At 40.3% G+C, this 18,812-nt stretch overlaps 2 protein-coding genes across 4 annotated transcripts in view; one reads left to right on the top strand and one right to left on the bottom strand.

The window, feature by feature from the left end:
* The window catches only part of bcl9 (BCL9 transcription coactivator), a 57,232-nt gene extending 52,304 nt beyond the window's left edge, over window positions 1–4,928 (top strand). For all 3 annotated transcript variants that reach the window (XM_067404660.1, XM_067404661.1, XM_067404662.1), the window contains 3 exons: window positions 1–1,451; window positions 1,776–2,060; window positions 2,155–4,928. The exon at window positions 1–1,451 is cut by the window's left edge and continues 845 nt beyond it. In XM_067404660.1, the coding sequence (XP_067260761.1) occupies window positions 1–1,451; window positions 1,776–2,060; window positions 2,155–3,272 (2,854 nt within the window). In that variant the 3' untranslated portion in view covers window positions 3,273–4,928. The remainder of the gene's footprint in view (window positions 1,452–1,775; window positions 2,061–2,154) is intronic.
* A 3,049-nt stretch (window positions 4,929–7,977) lies between these two features.
* Window positions 7,978–17,427, bottom strand: gja5b (gap junction protein, alpha 5b). Its single transcript, XM_067404712.1, has 2 exons — window positions 16,584–17,427; window positions 7,978–9,571 (listed from the first exon to the last, which is right to left on the bottom strand). The coding sequence occupies exon 2, from the start codon at window positions 9,553–9,555 to the stop codon at window positions 8,425–8,427; it is 1,131 nt and encodes a 376-aa protein (XP_067260813.1). The 5' UTR covers window positions 9,556–9,571; window positions 16,584–17,427; the 3' UTR covers window positions 7,978–8,424.
* Window positions 17,428–18,812: the final 1,385 nt, after the last annotated feature.

Raw genomic sequence — 18,812 nt, forward strand, 5'->3', positions numbered from 1 at the left:
GATGGCCTGGCTAAAACTGCAGCAAGAGTTCTATGAGGAGAAGAAGCGCAAGCAAGAACAAATGCAGCATAGACCGATGGGAGACATGATGCTCCATCAGGGTGGACCTAGAGGAATGATGCGAGGCCCACCGCCACCCTACCAGATGAATCCTGGAGAGGTGTGGGGCCCTGGTGGCCCTGAACCATTCCCTGACCAGATGAACATGGGCCCCAGAGGGATGCATCCACACATGCAGAGGATGCCTGGCTTCCCAGGTATGATGAACCCTGATATGGATGGAGGGCCCAATGCTATGCCCAGACCTGGAATGAACTGGCCTGATGATATGCCCAAAATGGGTGATGGGAGGGGATTCCCTCCTGGCCAAGGCATGTTTGGAGGTCCTGGTGGAAGAGTGGAAAGATTTCCCAATCCTCAGTCTGTACAGGAAGCTATGTTCCATCAAGGTATGGGTGATAAACCAGGCATGGGTCTTACACCTGGCATGATGATGGAGATGAATCGAATGATGGGTAATCAAAGACCCATGGAGCCTGGAAATGGAGGTGGCATGATGTTTCCCAGAATGCCAGGTGATGGTCCCATGAGCCCCTCCTCAAGAATGGAGTTTGTGAAAGGTCTTGGTCGAGACATGGGTGAATTTGGCATGGGGCCCGGAAACCTCAATGTAAACATGGGCCCTAGCCCTCAGATGATGCCCCCTAAGATGAGAGATCCACAAATGAATCTTAGTCCAGAGGAAATTATGAAGATGAGGCAAGGTGGAGGTCCAATGCCTGAGAATGTGGTTCCTTCACAGAGAATGATGCAGGGGCCTCCTTTCCCTGACCAGCCCCATGCAGGAGACCTCAATATGGGACCCAACCGACAGTTCCCTGGCATGGGTCCCCAAGGCCCTGGAAATCCAAGAGGTCCCAGAGGCGAGCCACCCTTTGGACATGACCAAAGAGGTAATGTGGGTGGAAATGGTCGTCTTAGTCATATGCCTCCTTTACCACCAAACCAGGCTCCCAATAGCTCAGGGCCTCCGCCCGGCCAGAGGAATATGAGTCGCAAGCCCTCAGACCTAAATGTCCAGTCTGGCCCGGCTAACTCACCCAACGTCAATGTCAACCCGCTAAAGTCACCAACATTGCGGCAGGTCCAGTCTCCAATGCTGGGCTCACCATCAGGTAATCTCAAGTCTCCGCAGACACCGTCCCAGCTGGCTGGTATGCTTAGTGGACCTTCAGCTGCAGCAGTAGCAGCTGCGGCAGCCATTAAATCTCCTCCTATGATGGGCTCAGCAGGGGCATCACCCGTCCATATGAAGTCACCCTCGCTCCCTGCCCCCTCCCCTGGCTGGACGTCATCACCCAAGCCGCCCATGCAAAGCCCAGGAATCCCTCAGAACAACAAACCTCCCCTTAGCATGACATCACCAAATATGATGGGCAGTGTAGAGCAAGGTAAAATAAAAATTCCTGCCTCCACAAATGTCTTTGACCATTATGAATATTGTTTGCTTATGAAAATATGAATATATGTTTACTTTATAGTTTGTGCCATATTTTTATGGATGCAGGGACTTTAAGTGGCTCTTTCTGTTTTCATGTGGTCTCAATTATTCCTGCTAATTATACTGTTACAGCAGGACCTTTTTAGTAATGTTTTTGTAGGAGCTAAGCGATGTCAAATAAAAGGTCATTGGTAAATGCTCTTTTTCCTTCATCCTTACTCTACTCTCTTCTCCTCTCCTCTCAACCTCTTCTGCCCTCTTCTCCTGTTCTCAGGTGGTAATCCTCCTCCCTCAGCTCCTCCCTCCAGTAGTTCCTCCAGTCAACCAGGTGGTATGAATGTGCCAGGAAGTCTTCCATCCAGCAGCCCCTACACCATGCCCCCAGAGCCAACGCTATCTCAAAATCCTCTTTCCATCATGATGTCCCGCATGTCCAAGTTTGCAATGCCCAGTTCTACACCCCTCTACCATGATGCAATCAAAACCGTGGCCAGCTCTGATGATGACTCGCCGCCTGCTCGATCACCAAACCTGCCATCTATGAACAACAGCATGCCCGGTAATGTCCATTGTTAATGAATATGCGCCAGTATTAACAGTGGTATTTCCTGGAGGGCTTTTCCATTAAATCACTATTTTTGTTCTCTTTATAGGTATGGGTGTGAACCATCACCCAGGTCATCCTCGAATGATGACCCCTAACTCTTCTGGCCCCATGCCTTCCCTGAGTCCAATGGGGATGAACACTATGGGCTCCCAGGCACTTTCCCATGGCATGCCCAACCAGATGCCCTCACCCAATCCCATGGGCCCTAATATGCCTCCTCACTCTGGGCCTATGGGTCCAGGCATGATGCCTCATGGTATTATGATGAACCCAGTCTCCCAAGATCCCGGCATGGGCAACAACCAGATGATGTCACAGGGACGTATGGGTCTTCCTCACCGAGGACAGGGCTTCCCCCCTGGACAGTCACCTCCACAACAGGTCCCCTTCCCTCACAATGGTCCTGGGCACCAGGGTGGCTTCCCTCATGGGATGGGTTTCCAAGGAGAAGGGGGGCCACTGGGCAGGATGGGCAATATGCCTCATGGACCTGGTGGTGAGCCAGGTATGTGTAAACCTAATACTCCAGGAGGCCAGGAGTTTAATAACATGCCAGGTGTCTTTAATGATTCGGATCTACACGAGGTCATGCGACCAGGTGCGTCAGGTATCCCTGAGTTTGACCTCTCTCGAATTATCCCTTCTGAGAAGCCCAGCCAGACTCTGTCCTACTTCCCTCGTGGTGGGGACGCCCCTGGTGGGAAGCCACCACACCCGTCTGGCCCACCTGGATTTCCCCAAATGCAGGGGATGATGGGTGAGAGCAATCCAAGGATGGGCCTCCCCATGCAGGGAATGGGTGGTCCTCCTGGCCCTGGACATATGGGACCACAGGACATGCCCATGGGTAATCCAGGTCACAACCCTATGAGACCCCCAGGTTTCATGGGTCAGGGTATGATGGGGCCACAGCACAGGATGTTGTCTCCTGGCCAGCAGCCAGGAATGATGGGAGGCCCTGGAATGATGCAGGGAAAGGAAAGGCCGATGTACAACCACCCTGGGCCAGTGGGCTCTCCTAACATGATGATGTCACTACAAGGGATGAGTGGTCCTCAGCAGACTATGATGATGCCTTCTCAGATGAGGCCTCGAGGAATGGCAGCAGATATGGGCATGGGATTTAACCCTGGCCCAGGGAACCCTGGGAATTTAATGTTTTGAGCCTACACTACAGTTATGAACAATTGAGAAACTGTGTAACCTGTGAAATAACCTTCGTAATGAAATACAAAAATAAACTCTGTTCTTAAGCAGATATGTATGGAAACCAGGACATTTTTGTGCACATACACACACCCTGACACCTGGTTAGAACAAGGTTTATAGCTTACACAGTGATGGGTATCCATCACATACACATGGATGTGTTCACAGGGAATCTTCTCCAATGGCAATGTCATTTAACAGGTGAAAGTGTGAGAAGCTAATTGTGCTTTCCTCGAAGTTGGGCTCAGGTCCGGCACCATTTGGAAGGGACTTTTTAGGCAACTTGGGAATGTATATGGAATTTACAAGACTGACTCGTGTCAAGGATATTTGCTTTACATCGTGGCATGATGCCACATATAAGTCTACAGCAAACCAAGTATGAACGTTTAGGGGCTTCATTGTACTTTTATACATGGATGGAAACCAAGAAAGATTGTTGGAAAAAAAAAAAAAAAAAAAAAAGTCAGTGAACTGAAAGAACAGATATGAAAATGGAAAAGTCAAGGAACATTTTGTCACAAGGTGCACCGTCTTGGCTATATGTTTACATCTCATCGCATCACTTCCCTCCAAACAGGAAATGCTCTTTATATGTGTGTACTGTACTTGTGTTGTTAAAGGGATTCTACCAGTGATTTCTATAGTTTTTTTTTTTTTTTTTTTTCCATCTTCATTTGTAAAGGGGGGATTGAGGTGGTTGTTTGTGGACAGTAGGTGACACAACAGCACCACAAAATACTGTGTACTGTGGGGCGTACAGAATATTTTAAATTTAATTTTCTTTGCTACTCCAGTGTATGATAAAACCAAACTAAGACCTCATACAGATCATAGTATTATTAAAAAAGCACAAACAAGAATTAACTGTAAAGAATAAAGTGTTTTTTTTTTTCTTTTTTTTTTTTTTTTAATTGTAGAGGAAAAACACTTTGACAGCAAGTAGGAGCAGTAATCAGATTTATGCAGTGTGGTCTCCCGTTCCTGTTTTAGAAACTTCTGTAAGCTGGTCTGGGTACAGGTGAGGGTGACTCTGGAGGGGCGTTTTTGAACCCCATAAACCAGCACTCAGTTCTGCAGTGACGCTCAGGCTACTGTCTGCATATCAGTGTCTGTTACGACAAGGACTGTCGCTGTTTGCCACCACTGCGGAATACATTGAAAAGATTTTTTTTTAAATTGCTTGGCTGTGTACAGCTATACAGTGCAGCGCTAACAACATCTGAGCTACTGGAGGGTGGGCTTTTTCTTTCTTTTTTTTGTAGAAAACAAATGATTATTAAAACAAAAACAGAAAAAAAGCTAATAGGTTGTCCTCTTGTCCCTGCCCCTCCTGTGTTGATGCTCGTCATGTGTAACTCCATTGAATTTGGTACTGAACCACTTCCTAAGGCTGGGCTGTGGTGTTGGACGACAAATAAAATATATTGTTTGGTATAAAGAGTCTCGATGCCTTTGTGTGTATCTCATGGCTCTTAATGGTCTTCCTCTGCCCCCTAGTGGGAGTGTAGGTTTTGCTTTCCTTTTTTACGTTTTTGCCTACCAGTTGCACAAAGCCATCAAAACATGATTTTTGTGATCTGTTATGATTTGTATTTAATCATGTTTCCTTTAGGATTGATGTAACATTTAATCCATTTTAGGGTTGGTGTACCAAGTGTTTATGATCTCAGCTGGTACTAAAATGTTTTAAGTTGTAATATAAATTCCATAGTCACCATTCTTTGAGCAATACATTTAAAATGTAATAAGCATACATGAGGTTGCTTTGGATAAAACTATCAGGTAAATTATGAATTTGTGAGTACTTATTTACAGCAGATCCCCAAATGAATATGCAATTTCTGTGATTTTTTTTTTTTTTTTTTTGTAGAATTTGAAGCAGTGGTTTTAAAATGGTAACATTGCAAACACTTTTATATAATTTAAAGCATAATCAAATTAGTAAATTTATTTTACAATGTTAAAATTCATCTACATTTACAGATACTATATGGCCAGCTTATGGACATGGGGCAGTCATGGCCTAATGGTTAGAGAGTCAGGCTTGTTACTCGAAGGTTGCAGGTTTGATTTTCAATACCGGCAGGAAAATGTAGGTGGGGGAGTGAATGAACAGTGCACTCTTCCACCATCGATACCCACGACAGAATTGCCCTTGAGCAAGGCACCTAACCCTGAACGCCGCAGCAAATGGCTACCCACTTCTCTGGGGGTGTGCTCACTACTCCTAATGTGTGTGCACTAACTTGGATGGGTTAAACCGCAGAGGACAAATTCCGAGTATCGGTTACCATACTTGGCTGTCATGTCACTTTTAGAATCACATGGTTGATTGTGATGCTACTGTATATTGGAGACAAATGGGTAAGTTTACCAATACTGGGTGAGCCGATGCAGTAAACCCTGAAGAAAAGTTATAAACTTGCTTAAAATTTGTTTCAGTGTGTGTTATCTTAATTCAGATACTAGAGATGTTGTAAATGGAAATATTTAGTCTTTGTGATCTTTGATGCAAATTCTTCATTTGAAATATACAGGGAATTCATGCTTGGCTGACCATGGCTTGAATCTGTGCTGGAAGCAGACCAGTACCATTCCATCCTCTGTTGCTTTTTCCTAAGTTTCTTCTATGTTTGATGTGGTGCTATGAGCCAACACATGTTCCTCACAGACTGATGGTGAAGAGTGCTCTCTGCTGCAGGGCTAATTTTAGCTGAGATTGTTTAGCAGCTGCTGTAAGGAGACTAGCTCACTTGTTTGGTCCCTATTTATCTGCAAGCAGAAAAATGTAAAGCACTTCAGTGTCAGGATGACAACACATGACCTATTAGCTTACACTGAGCACTCTGATGAGTTAGTCTTGCTCAACACTACTGAGTAGCGTGGTATTGTAGTGGAGGGTTATTGCGCCATCATGTGGATGTAATTTGACAAAAGACCTTATTCACAGCAGCACCATATTTGACATCTTTTGACATTTTTAAGGGGAATGAAACAAGGCTGCGAGGGTCTTCATTGAGTTGTACTGTTATTTAATGTGTTTTTGGATCGTTCTGCTGATGAAACACTGCAAAAATATATTTACAAGACATTTCAGTAGACAAGCTGTGGAAAATTTAAAATGATCTAGGAGCTGTATACAGCTTTTTAACATTGAAACATGGCAAGTCTATCCCTCACAGCCTCGCTTACATACCTGGCATAGCGTTGCTCTGAATAAGGTCTATGGTAAGGTTATTATATGGATGTATTGTTCTGATGGATTTGTTTCAGAACTATTACGTTTGAAATCGCCGATATTTGTTAAACCAAATTCATAAATTCTTAAATTTTGCAACATTTATCACTACTTCATTGTACATTAATAACATTAAACAACCTGTTTTTACAAAATATAGGTTAACAAATTATGCAAACGCAAAAGTTAAAATAAAATGAAATAACATTGTTTTCCATTCATATTTTCAGGCATACAGTAATGTGCACAATTGGGTTTAGTTGAAGATCTCTTCACCACAGATTTTCACAATTTAAATCACACTTTCACTGTCAAGAGTTATTGTTGAATTAGATGGAATTGTAATTGTTTCTGCTTATGACACATTCACAGTAATGATTCCTTTTTGCAATATCACATGTCCCAGTTGTCTCTCTCCATTGTCTTTTTTCACACAATCAAAATGGATTGCGCAGTCACAGTGAGTGTTCAAAATGCAAAATGTCTGTCAGACAGCTCTACATCTATTTTCTATTTAAGAACCATAACATGTTCCTTGCGTTATCAGCAGAATATTTACATGCTGCTCAGATCAGCAAATACTTAAAATATATCATAAGTATATATCCAAAGTCAGTGGAAAGTCATCTCAACAGTGCATTATTAGTTAAAGGATTAGTTGACTTTCAAATAAAAATTTGCTGATAATTTACTCACCCCATGTCAGATGTTCATGTCCTTCTCTCTTCAGTCGAAAAGAAATTAAGGTTCTTGATGAAAACATTCCAGAATTTCTCCATATAGTGGACTTCAATGACCTCCAAACGGTTGAAGATCAAAATTACAGTTTCAATGCAGCTTCAAAGCATTCTACACGATCCCAGACGAGAAATAAGGGTCTATCTAGAGAAACCATCGCTCATTTTCTAAAAAAAAATTAAAAATTATAAATGTTTCAACTATAAATGCTCATCTTGAACTAGCTCTCCTCTTCTTCTCTATTAGAAATCCAGCAGTGTAGACACTGCTAAGTGTATTACTGCCCTCCACAGGTCAAAGTTTGAACTAATTGTTATATACTTGCACTAGCATATTGTATATGACAATTTAGTTCAAACTTTGACCTGTTGAGGGCAGTAATACACTTAGCAGTGTCTACACTGCTGGAATTCAAATATAGAAGAAGAGAGCTAGTTCAATATGAGCATTTATGGTTAAAATGTATAAAATTATGATTTGATTTTTTTTTTTTTTTTTAAGAAAATGATCGATTGGTTTCTCTAGATAAGACCCTTATTCCTCATCTGAGATCGTTTAGAATGCTTTGAAGCTGCAATGAAACTAATTTTGACCTTCAACCGTTTGGAGGCCATTGAAGTCCACTAAATGGAGAAAAATCCTGAAATGTTTTCATCAAAAACCTTAATTTCTTTTCGACTGAAGAAAGAAAGATATGAACATCTTGGTTGACATGGGGGTGAATAAATTATCAGCAACTTCTAATTTGCAAGTGAACTAGTCCTTTAACTTTAAAGTGAAATTGTGGTAAAGTCATGAAATTCTGTAAGGGGAAAAGTAGGCAGAGACACAATTTCCAATGCTAAATCAAAATGCAGTGAACGAAAGTCATTTCAGAAGTGATAAGTATTTATTTCTTTAGAATAACGTGCACCATTGCATTGTTCATAGTAAGACCAGGAACATGTATGAAGAATTCCATTTTGATTTCTTGTTGACTTTTCAAAGTTCAACGATTCTCCTTATGATATTCTGGTTGAGTCTTTTCATCAGCAATAACATAGATAAGTTAGCTCAAGTGCAAAATCATGTAGCATGTTTATGACTAGTCACACTAGACGACCCTTTTCCAGATGTGATTGGTCAGTGCTATACTGCAAGGTCGTCCGGCCTCATGCGGCTGCTGGTCCCGCTGCTCTTGCTAAACCTTCGCTTGTCCTCATCGAATTCGCTGCTTAGAAATGAGGGCGAGGCGCACGAGTTGGGCATCTCTGTAGGTGCTTGTGAGAAGCTCAAGAAGTTGACCCCTAGGTAGTCTTGACCTCGGTGGCGTTCGGTAACCATGTTTGCCGAGTTTTGTTGGTGCGCCAGTCGGTCATGAAAGGGTGGGCAGGTTGGATGTATAAGCGAGTGTGCGTGTGTCTGTATAGTAGGAGAAGAAGGTGGTGATGTCAGGCACTGGTTGAAGTCGGGAGGTGGAGTGCAGGCTCGGTTTGGCGTGGGTGTGTTTGGTGAGACTGCAGCCACAGTGGATGGCGTGTTCGGTCGTTTTTTGGAAGTCTTATATTCTTGCAACCACCTCTTGCACTGCTTCCACGCCAAATGATACAGTTCCACGACACTGAGCAGTAGAGACACAGCAGCTACTGCCAGCATAAACACAATAAACACGTTCTTCTCCGTAGGTCTCGAGATGTAGCAGTTGACGGGATGCGGACACGGAGGAGCCTTACACACGTAGAGCGCGTTGAGGAAGACTCCATAGATCAGGTACTGGACTACGATGAAGATCACCTCCATTACGGTGCGGATGAGGATACTAAGTACATACGTTTGTAACAAAGCACCCTTCAATCGCACTTTCCCACCTCCACCTTCGTCTTCCTTCTCACAGTCCTTGTCTTCTTCTGGGTACTTCTCTCCATTTCCGTCTCTCTGTGTTCCATCTCCCTGCTCTTTCCTCCTCTTCTCCTCTCTGCGGACGCTGTGCATTGCATGTCCCATATAGATGAGAGAAGGTGTGGAAACGAACACTATCTGGAGCACCCAGTAGCGTATATGCGCAATGGGAAATGCTCGGTCGTAACAAACGTTCTCGCAACCGGGCTGCTCCGTGTCGCAGGTGAAGTCTTCCTGCTCGTCGCCCCACGAGGACTCGGCAGCTGTGCCCAGGACCAGGATCCGGAAGATGAAAAGAATGGTGAGCCACACCTTTCCCACCGAGGTGGAATGTTCCTGGACTTCTTCTAGAAAGTTTCCCAGCAGACTCCAGTCAGCCATGACTAGACAGAAGAGCCTGAGAAAGAGAGAGGGTGTGAAATTAAGGGAGCACTTTTCCTTTCCTTAAGTACTTTCATGCTGTAATACTTAACGTTTTCTTTTGTACATTCTCGTTGTGTGAAACCTTAGTATTTAAAGTGGCAAAAGTGTTGAGGTTGCTAGATGTAAACAGGTCAAATTTAAAGGATTAGTTCACTTTAAAATGAAAATTAATCCATGATTTACTCACCCTCAATCCATCCTAGATGTATATGACTATCTTCTTTCAGACGAACACAATCCGAGTTATATTAATAATCACCTTGATGCTCCTAAACTTTATAATGGCCGTGCATAGGAACCGCCTGTTTGAAGCTCAAAAAAAGTGCATCTATCCATCAAAAACATGCTCCACACGACTCTTGTGGGTTAATAAAGGCCTTCTGAAGCAAAGCGATGTTTGTGTGAGAAAAATATCCATATTTAACATGTTATAAATTAAAATAACTAGCTTCCGCCAGACTGCCTTCTGAATTCAACTTACGAAAAAAGCGTAATTGACGTTGTCAGTTATGCTTGTTTCGTAAGTTGAATATGGAAGGCGTAGGACGTAGCGTAAGCATTTTGAACTGCGAGAGGCGTTACACTTCCTAAGTTGAATACGGGAGGGAGTCTGGCAAAAGCTAGATATTGCATCACTTTGCTTCAGAAGGACTTTGTTGATCCCCCGGAGCCGTGTGGAGCATGTTTATGATGGATGTATGCACTTTTTTGAGTTTCAAACAGGCGGTTTCTGTGCACTGCCATTATAAAGCTTAGGAGCATCAGGGTGATTATTAATAGATCTCAGATTGTGTTCATGAGAAAGAAGATAGTCATATACACCTAGGATTAGGGCTGGACGATATATCGAATGCTTTTTCGAACGCATTTTGTCAGTAAAGCCGGTTCCCTGATTACCGCTAAATTGCCAAAGCCACGCAATATCACGTTCAATATCGATATGAATCGGCGTCAATATTGAACGCGATATTGCGTGGCTTGTCAGTGAACTACGGCTCTGTCTATTAAATGGCGCTCCATTTGAAAGCAGGTGATGGCGATTTAGTGGTAATCAGGGAACCGGCTTTACTGACGAAATGCGTGTGATAAAAGCATTCGATATATCGCCCAGCCCTACCTAGGATGGCTTGAGGGTGAGTAAATCATGGGGTAATTTTCATTTTAAAGTGAACTAATCTTTAATCTTTAAAGGGACAATTTTACTCATCCTCATGTTGTTTGGCTGACATTTTTGTGGAACAAAAAGATTATATTTTGGGAAATGTCTTGTTTGTTTTTTGGTCCATGCAATGGAAATCAACGGTAACCAAAACAGTTTGGTTAACATTACTCTTCTAAAGATCTGGTTTATGTTCCTCGGAAGTAAGTTACTTATACAGGCCTGGGAAAACATGATGGAAAAAATTACACAATTTTCATCTTTGGTTGATCTATCCCTTTTACTTGTTCTCCACCCTGACAGTATTTGAACTGAAATTGCATTAGAAGTAGTTTACATACTGTTTACATACAACATTTGCGCTCTGACACGTTTTGAAATGATGTGTGAAATAAAATGTGTAGGTAGAAGGGTTGCGTTCATGTACTTGCATAGACAGTGTCTGGCCTAAGTATTGTTGCCCATGAGAAAACTGTGCTGAAAAAGAGCTACAAATTATAAATGACTTAAAAGTGCACTAAAAGATTTTTATACAAAGAAATGAAAAGTACTTTTGATAAAGTTGCCAACAAACGCTTCTTTATTCTACATAAGAGTGGTCCTCCCTCATTGTGACCGCCATGTTGAGATCACATGACCAGCCAAATACTACTCAGTTGATCTAATTAACTGCTCTAATACAGCTGCGAATATGGTATTTCAATTGCATCATTAACTAAGGTTTTTATTTTTTTGCTTTTGCTTTATGCTGCATCCACACCAGTGTCAGTATGAGGTCTAATTGACTGATGAAATTCCCTGGATTCAGAATAGCATACTATAGTCTTACTATTTCTGCCATATTAAGAAATGTGAAAAAATTTATACTTGTAGTTTGCAAGTGCTGTTGCCATTTCAGCCACAGCCATTACAAACATATACTGCACTGCCTAGTGCTTTCTCATGCTATTATAAAACAAGGACAAAGATGTCAAACATGCAGAGACTGTATATTTAGGTTGTGTTTGTGTGTGTAGATTTCTGTTCTTCGATACAAACTTTTCCCACACACTCAAGTGCTGGGAGTCTGGGAAAAGGAGGCAAAAGAATTTAAGGAACCTAAAGCTAAAAATAAACAAAGAAGCAGATATTTAGTGGCATTTGTCTTTTCTGGGTATTTGAGGACTAAACGTTTCCTGTTATCGTTCTAAAGCAAGATGGATATTTGCTCAAAATAACATTCCGCATCAATGAAATTATTTTGTCATATGTGTTAAAAACAATACCAGCATAGTACTGCATTAAATTTTTTTTTTTTTTTTTTTAAGAATAAGTCCCATCTCCAGTGCTTATCAAGTTTAAATGTCATGGGAAGTTCCATTGTCCTTTAGGGCAGGGTGATGCTTGACAAACATGTGTATCATTTTTGACTTATCTTGTCCTTTTATACCAATTACCAATTATTCAGTGTAACAATGTTCCTTATTTGTCTCCGTCTCTTGTCTCTCTGGATTAATGTGAAGATTAGAGTCAGATTCTCAGTCCTCAAAGGGGTTTATGGGAAGAGGGAGCCCAAAATACTCTCATCGCTTTAACATGAGAACTTGGGTAAGACTGTGGGTTTAAGGAGCAGTTTGTCTGTGGGAAGCATTGAAAGATATTTGGATGTAAATGAGAATTTACCCACCAACAGAATACGTTTCAGCAAGGAGGAAGGTTTTCAGTGTTTATCAGTTGGCTTCTCTAAAGCTAACCACACACAGAATGGACTTATTGCCTTATGACTGTTTTGATTGTCTTTTAAATTAATAATACAGCTTTATACTTTATAGACAGACATCTGTTTTCTATAGATGCATTGAGAGGTCAAATCTATTTTTGTATAAGATAAGAAAAGAAAGATAATAATTTTAATTCAAATTAAAATCAGAATGTACAGTCATCTGGTCATTATCCCAAAATAAACCCCTTTAGGGTGAGAGAAAACCTGATCTTAACCCTGACATGTCTGTTTTTCTCTCTCAATAATAACCAACTGACTGCACATGTACTTAGAGTTTTATTTGTTTAACTATATGTTCAGATTTATCGTTATATATTCAGAATTTATATAATTGATTCCTGTTTGCTATAGGTATTATAATTCTGTATTATAATGTCAACAAATACCAGGAAGAGCAAATTGGCATCAGGTGTGGGAACCACATCTTTATAGACAGACTGAATGTAGTGGAGTCTCTTTATAAGTGTGTCTCGCTCCCCTCCCTTTAAGGAAACAATCTTAAACAATATAATTTCCCTCTTACAAGGCACTTGAAAGGAAACTGGCTGGGTTCAAGTCACTGGGGCCAAAGAGGTTAATAGGAGACTTAAATGACTGTGTGTGTGTGTGTGTGGGGATTCAGTTAAAATGTCAATATAATATTAGATTTATTTTATTTTTAATTTTGTTATAATATCTTATATTTAATTTATTTTATTTGTATATTAATATTTTACCTGCATGTCATGTGACCATTAATATCAGAGAACCGTGAACATTTGAAATTTGTTAAATTTTCGATTGTTAACCTTACAGTGTACTTTAGCTGACAAATCTTTGTGTTGAAAGTTGTTATAATGCTACTCTGTGCGTTCGCTCGGCAGCTACTATGAGACACTTGTTGCACACTGCAATAAGCTAGATCCATATTAGGCATGGTAAAACATGGTACTCGTGGTAAATCAAGAAAACGAGATTTAAACAATAAGACTTACTGTGTTGAGCTATTTAACAATGATTAGTTTTCTGAATGTTTCCAAACAATTGCTCACCTGTCTAATAAAAACACATAATATCTAAAAGTGTTTCAATGGTTTCTTCAAAATAAAACCAGAAATCGAGGGTAATGCAGTTATGATGTCATTGATAGGCGACGCAGGTAGGTGTCCTGGTTAAACATTTTTGTTCTGTTCTAGTGTTTTTTTTTTAAATATTTTTATCCAAAAATCGTACATATTGTGCCTTTAATGCATTAGTTGAGCCTTAATGCTATAGTGTAATTTAAAGGAAGTAAAATAAATCATCTGTCTATATCAACATAATTGAAGCTTATGCGAACCAGACGTTTACCTTTTGGGTTTTGTTGCAGGGATGTTTTAGCTCATTCAAGAAGTTGGTCATGGGTCAACAAACTGTACATCAACAGTCTAATCTACTGTATGTGAACATTTCTCAGCGCTATTTCTGTGTCAGTGAAACTTTCAGGAGGAAGGTGGTGAGACCTACTCCCTTCTCCACTTGTTTACCCGAGGAAAGGAGAACAATGTGGGAGTTTTTTTTTTTTTTTTGCGGCAGGGGCATCTGGAGATAGGAGCTACTAAACAGCCACATAAACAGCCACCAAGAAGAGAACCATGCTCTTCCGGCCTCTGTTTGTCCTGTCTGTGTTTGAGTCAGCACTGTGGCAGATGGCACAATAAAGAAAGCCTGCTAGCTACATAGATGTGGCTTTCAACATCAGTAGCGAGGCAAATTGAGATTCTAAATCTATAAAATACAGTGAAAATTTAGTTTTAATGAAACGTAGTTATTATTGCAAAAAGAATCCAGACATAGTGCTTAGGAGTGGTCTGGAATCACTCAGAAGGTGTTTATTTTGTGATAATGTCAGGCTGACTGTACTTTATCCTGCTTGTTTGAGTGACAGAGAAAAAGATTAATCTCACACAAGGTAACCAATAGCCCTTCTTCCTTCTCCTTTAGTTTCAGTGAGAAATCTAACATGACTGTCCATATGTATGTATTTTATTTATTTACTTGTTTATTTGTTTTTATTTTGTATTTATTTGTTTTTAATTTGTATTTATTTTTGTTTGTTTTAATGTATTTATTTTTACTTGTATTTAATTTTTCTATTTGTTTTTCATTTATTTGTTTTTATTTATTTTTTACTTGTTTGTTTATTTTTATTAATTCATTTTTTTTATAGTAATAATTTTCTGTTTGTATTCTGCTAAGCTGCAAATAATTTCACACGTAATTTCGAAGCTTTATGAATCTTTTGTTTCGAATCAGTGGTTCGGAGCGCACATCAAACTGCCAAAGTCACGCCCCCCAGTGGTGACGTGAAGTCGGACACTTTCTGCTTCTCGTAATGACGCTCGCGCTGCGTTTGCATACTTTATCACAGCTGAAGTGAAATAAATGCAATATTTGACTAATACTACAATAATTAGTATTTCAGAGTGTTTCAGAGACCTTTTCATTCAAAACTTTATGTACTGCTTACAGCGTCTGTTTTTACAAGAATAAAGTTCAACATAAGCATATGTTATTTAAATAACAATGTAGTGGGGTCTTTGTTTTTTATGCGTTTTATTTTGATAAACATGACACAATATAACATCGCGACTACATAGTGGAACTGAAGGCGTGACAATAAACACGAAACACATGTGATCGTTGTCATGTGGTGAATCCGGCCAATCATGAAACAGCGGTGTCGTCATCAGCGCTCGTGCAACTCCTCTTGAGAAACTACACTGGCTGCCTCAGGCGGCTGATCTCAAATCGCTCTCGCGGTACTTTGAAGCCATACGTCAGTCACATGGCGTCGGCGCTGTCTCAAGTCGGACAACATTTCTAACCGACATGAACTGTTTCAAGTCAGCCGCCGATCGTTCTGTGCAGCGCTGCATCAAGTCGAACAAGCCTATTATGAAGCCTCGTTTACTGAAATCACATGACTTTGACAGTTTCGTAAAGCTTCGAAGCTTCATGAAGCAGTGTTTTGAAATCACCCATTACTAGATATTGTTGAATAAAGTCGCTTTTTTATAGCGCACAAAAAGTATTCTCGTCGCTTCATAACATTAAGGTTGAACCACTGTAGTCACATGATCTGTTTTAAATATGTCTTTAGTAGCTTTCTGGGCACAACTGTCTTGCTGGCAATGGAGGCCTCACTGAGCCATCGGATTTTATCAAAAATATCTTCATTTGTATTCCAAAGATGAACGAAGGTCTTTAGGGTGTGGAACGACATGAGGGTGAGTAATTAACTACAGCATTTTCATTTTTAGGTGAACTAACTCTTTAAAACTGATATGTTCTTAGATTACTGCTCTCACTACTGAATTTTACCCATATAATCTTTTTCATCTTTATTTGTGCTATAATATTTATGGTTTGTTTATAGGACTCTATACTACCAAAAGTGAAATCCTGAAATTTCCAAATCATTATATAGTTGATATTTATCTTATACTGATTCTTTTGCATGACTGGCTTCTTATACCCCTGAACAGATGGACAGTGTCTGGTTTACAATCAAAAAGAAAATCTACCAGAAGATGAGCTGCAGGCGTGTTTCCAGAAGAATGGGTGTGTATGCATGAGAATGTGATCAGCAATTTAATGAAGCTGACGGCGTGACTGAAATATCTTGATGACATCTGGAAACTAAGAACAGCAAAAGGAGCTGCAAGGCTAAGCTTTAGAGATTGAGTTTTGTCATCGGATCCTCCCTCACAAGTCCGTTCAAGGCTCCCACTGTGTGTGTCTATGTATTCAAAGATGCTCTCCTGGGAATCATCACGACTGTTTAATCATCAGGCTTAGTTCCCAGCATGTTAATTTATTAAAGAGACCAAATATTGATCTGCAGCCAAAGTCTGTAATGTTAGATTAAATTAGATCAGTGAAGCACCCAATGAATTTCATATTCAGAATTTAAATGCATACCAAAGATATTCCTCAACTCTTTAGACTCAGAATAAATTTAGAAGTCTTTTGCTAAGATTAAACATGTCTGTATATACTGAAAATGAATAAAATTTGTGTGTAAATCTGTAACTGTTTCCATACCTTTAACAGTTGTGGATCTGACAGGTGTCTGTTAAAGATCAGACAGGTGTGTGTTTGTCTCTCTGTAGACTGCTAGGTAAAGACTTGGCCGTTTAGTAATAATGCTTGACAGATTCTTGTTCGCTCTGTCTCTTTACCCAAGAACACTTGCTGTCTCTTCTTCTTTTAGGATGTGGGATAGGTTGCCAGAACCACTAGGCGGTCTGACAGTCACAGAGCCTCAGAGACCTCCGAGCTTCAGCAGAAGCTTCACTTTGATATGTGGTTCTGTTCGTATGTTCTCTGTGATTAACGCCTGAGGTCGAGCGTCTCAGATCAAAGATCCAGACTGAACAATCTGGAATAGAGTCAGACTGTTGATGCTTTCCTATTGGTGCGGATGTTGAAGAGTTGAAGCAGGTACGTTGACACCTCAGCGGGATACAGGTGATTGAACTCTCCTTTTTTCTGACAGGGACGAGTTGTGGACGCAAGGCCGATGGCTTCTCTTTCACTTGTTGTCAGTATAATCCACAGACCGATGGCGAAAATGGACTCTTTATTACCCCGGTTGACAAAAAGAAATCTGTCTCCTTCAACGATAAAGCTTGAATTGATGGATGAATCGCTGTAGTTTTGTCCGCAATCTCTACTAGGTTTGAGAAAGCAAAGATGAATGTCTTTATAGATGGTCACCTTTGTTCTTTCCACCCAAGAATGAAGCCTTCTGATACATCTAGTGTAAAAATAAACAAATCAATTTAATCTTCCTTTAAATGAGTCTTGGTCCTCTCGGAGTCTCTTCCAGGGGATGACAGATTACAGACGTGCTGATAATCAGAAACAGCTGCTAGCAGGCCGACCACCGTCGTGAACGATCTGGAAGTGCCTTTATACTCAAAGGGCATGTTAAGAAATACCAACTGATCCGTACCACCTCCTTTCCCTCCCTTTCCTTCTCCACCTCCTTCTACTCCTCCTTCTCCTCCTCTTTCCCCTCTCCTCTCACAATGCTTAACTGCCACTCTATTTTAGTTGGAGGAATATCTCATCATCAGGAAGGAAAGTGAGATTGTATTGAGAAACAATGGGGATTCGACTCAGGCTTGTGGTCTCCTGGTAATTATTTTGAGCTCTAGAAGTTTCATGCGACTTCTTTGCTATTTTTTATTTTTTAAATATGTGCTTCTGACTCAAGCAAAACCAAGTAGGCAGATATTATTGAAGTTTTATTCCTCAGATTTATCATAAACTGGCATGCACTCTTTTAGAAAGGTTATACTCATCCATTATACAGTAGTATTTTATAGCAACACATTTTTTTTAGGTTCAAAATTGTGATGGGTTGGCAAAGCTTAATTTCCATCATCTTTACTTCAGTCTTCCGTGTCACATGATCCTTCAGAAATCATTCAAAAAATCTGATTTGGTGCCTAAAAACATCATTTATTTGAAAAAGAAAAAAAATGTATCAAATGTCTGTCACTTTTTATCAATTTAATGCATCCTTGTAAAAAAAAGTATTTTCTGACCCCATGCTTTTAAATGGTAGTGTGTAAGTAAAGTAAAACTTTGTATTGGGATCTTTCGAAGCATATTATCAAGCTGATTTTTTTTTGTTTATAATCAGTTTATCGTCAGTTTAATCAAAATTAATGAAAAGCCATCAAGTATCAACATGACTTCAATGTCTGCCACGCTATTTAATGTCCATTTGGGTCTCTAAAATCAAGCTCAAATGAAGCTACGAGTATTTTGACTAGCGAATGTCGGACATAACGTGTTTTGACAGTCATTAGAAAGGCCGCATCTGAGGCAGTAAGTACATCGTACGCTTTAATCAACTTACAGGTTATAAAGTATACTTTAGTTATTTGGGCTACAGTAAACTTTTGTGTGAACTCAGTTTTCATTTAAGTCCTAAATCTCATGTTATAAGACGAATTGCTGGTACAGACATGCTATTCTGTGACGACGACGGCAAATGCTAGATGAAGACACTATTCTCCGCTCCTCAAATACATTAGCCTTTATATCGTGTTTCTTCAGTAAAGAAAACGCTGTACTTATTCAAACAAACAGTTCTTCATTTACCTTTGCATTGCAAACAAGCAGAGAAGGTCCAAACTGCTTGTGACACTTCGTTCTCGTCGAGGCGGTGCGGAGTTCTGAGGTTTAATCACAAGCTCTTTTAAATACGTTTCATTGGTTAAATATTTGCAAAACCCGCAGACAGATATAAAGGGTGAC

Source organism: Chanodichthys erythropterus, chromosome 12, assembly GCF_024489055.1.
Source record: "Chanodichthys erythropterus isolate Z2021 chromosome 12, ASM2448905v1, whole genome shotgun sequence".
Taxonomy (NCBI): Eukaryota; Metazoa; Chordata; class Actinopteri; order Cypriniformes; family Xenocyprididae; genus Chanodichthys; species Chanodichthys erythropterus.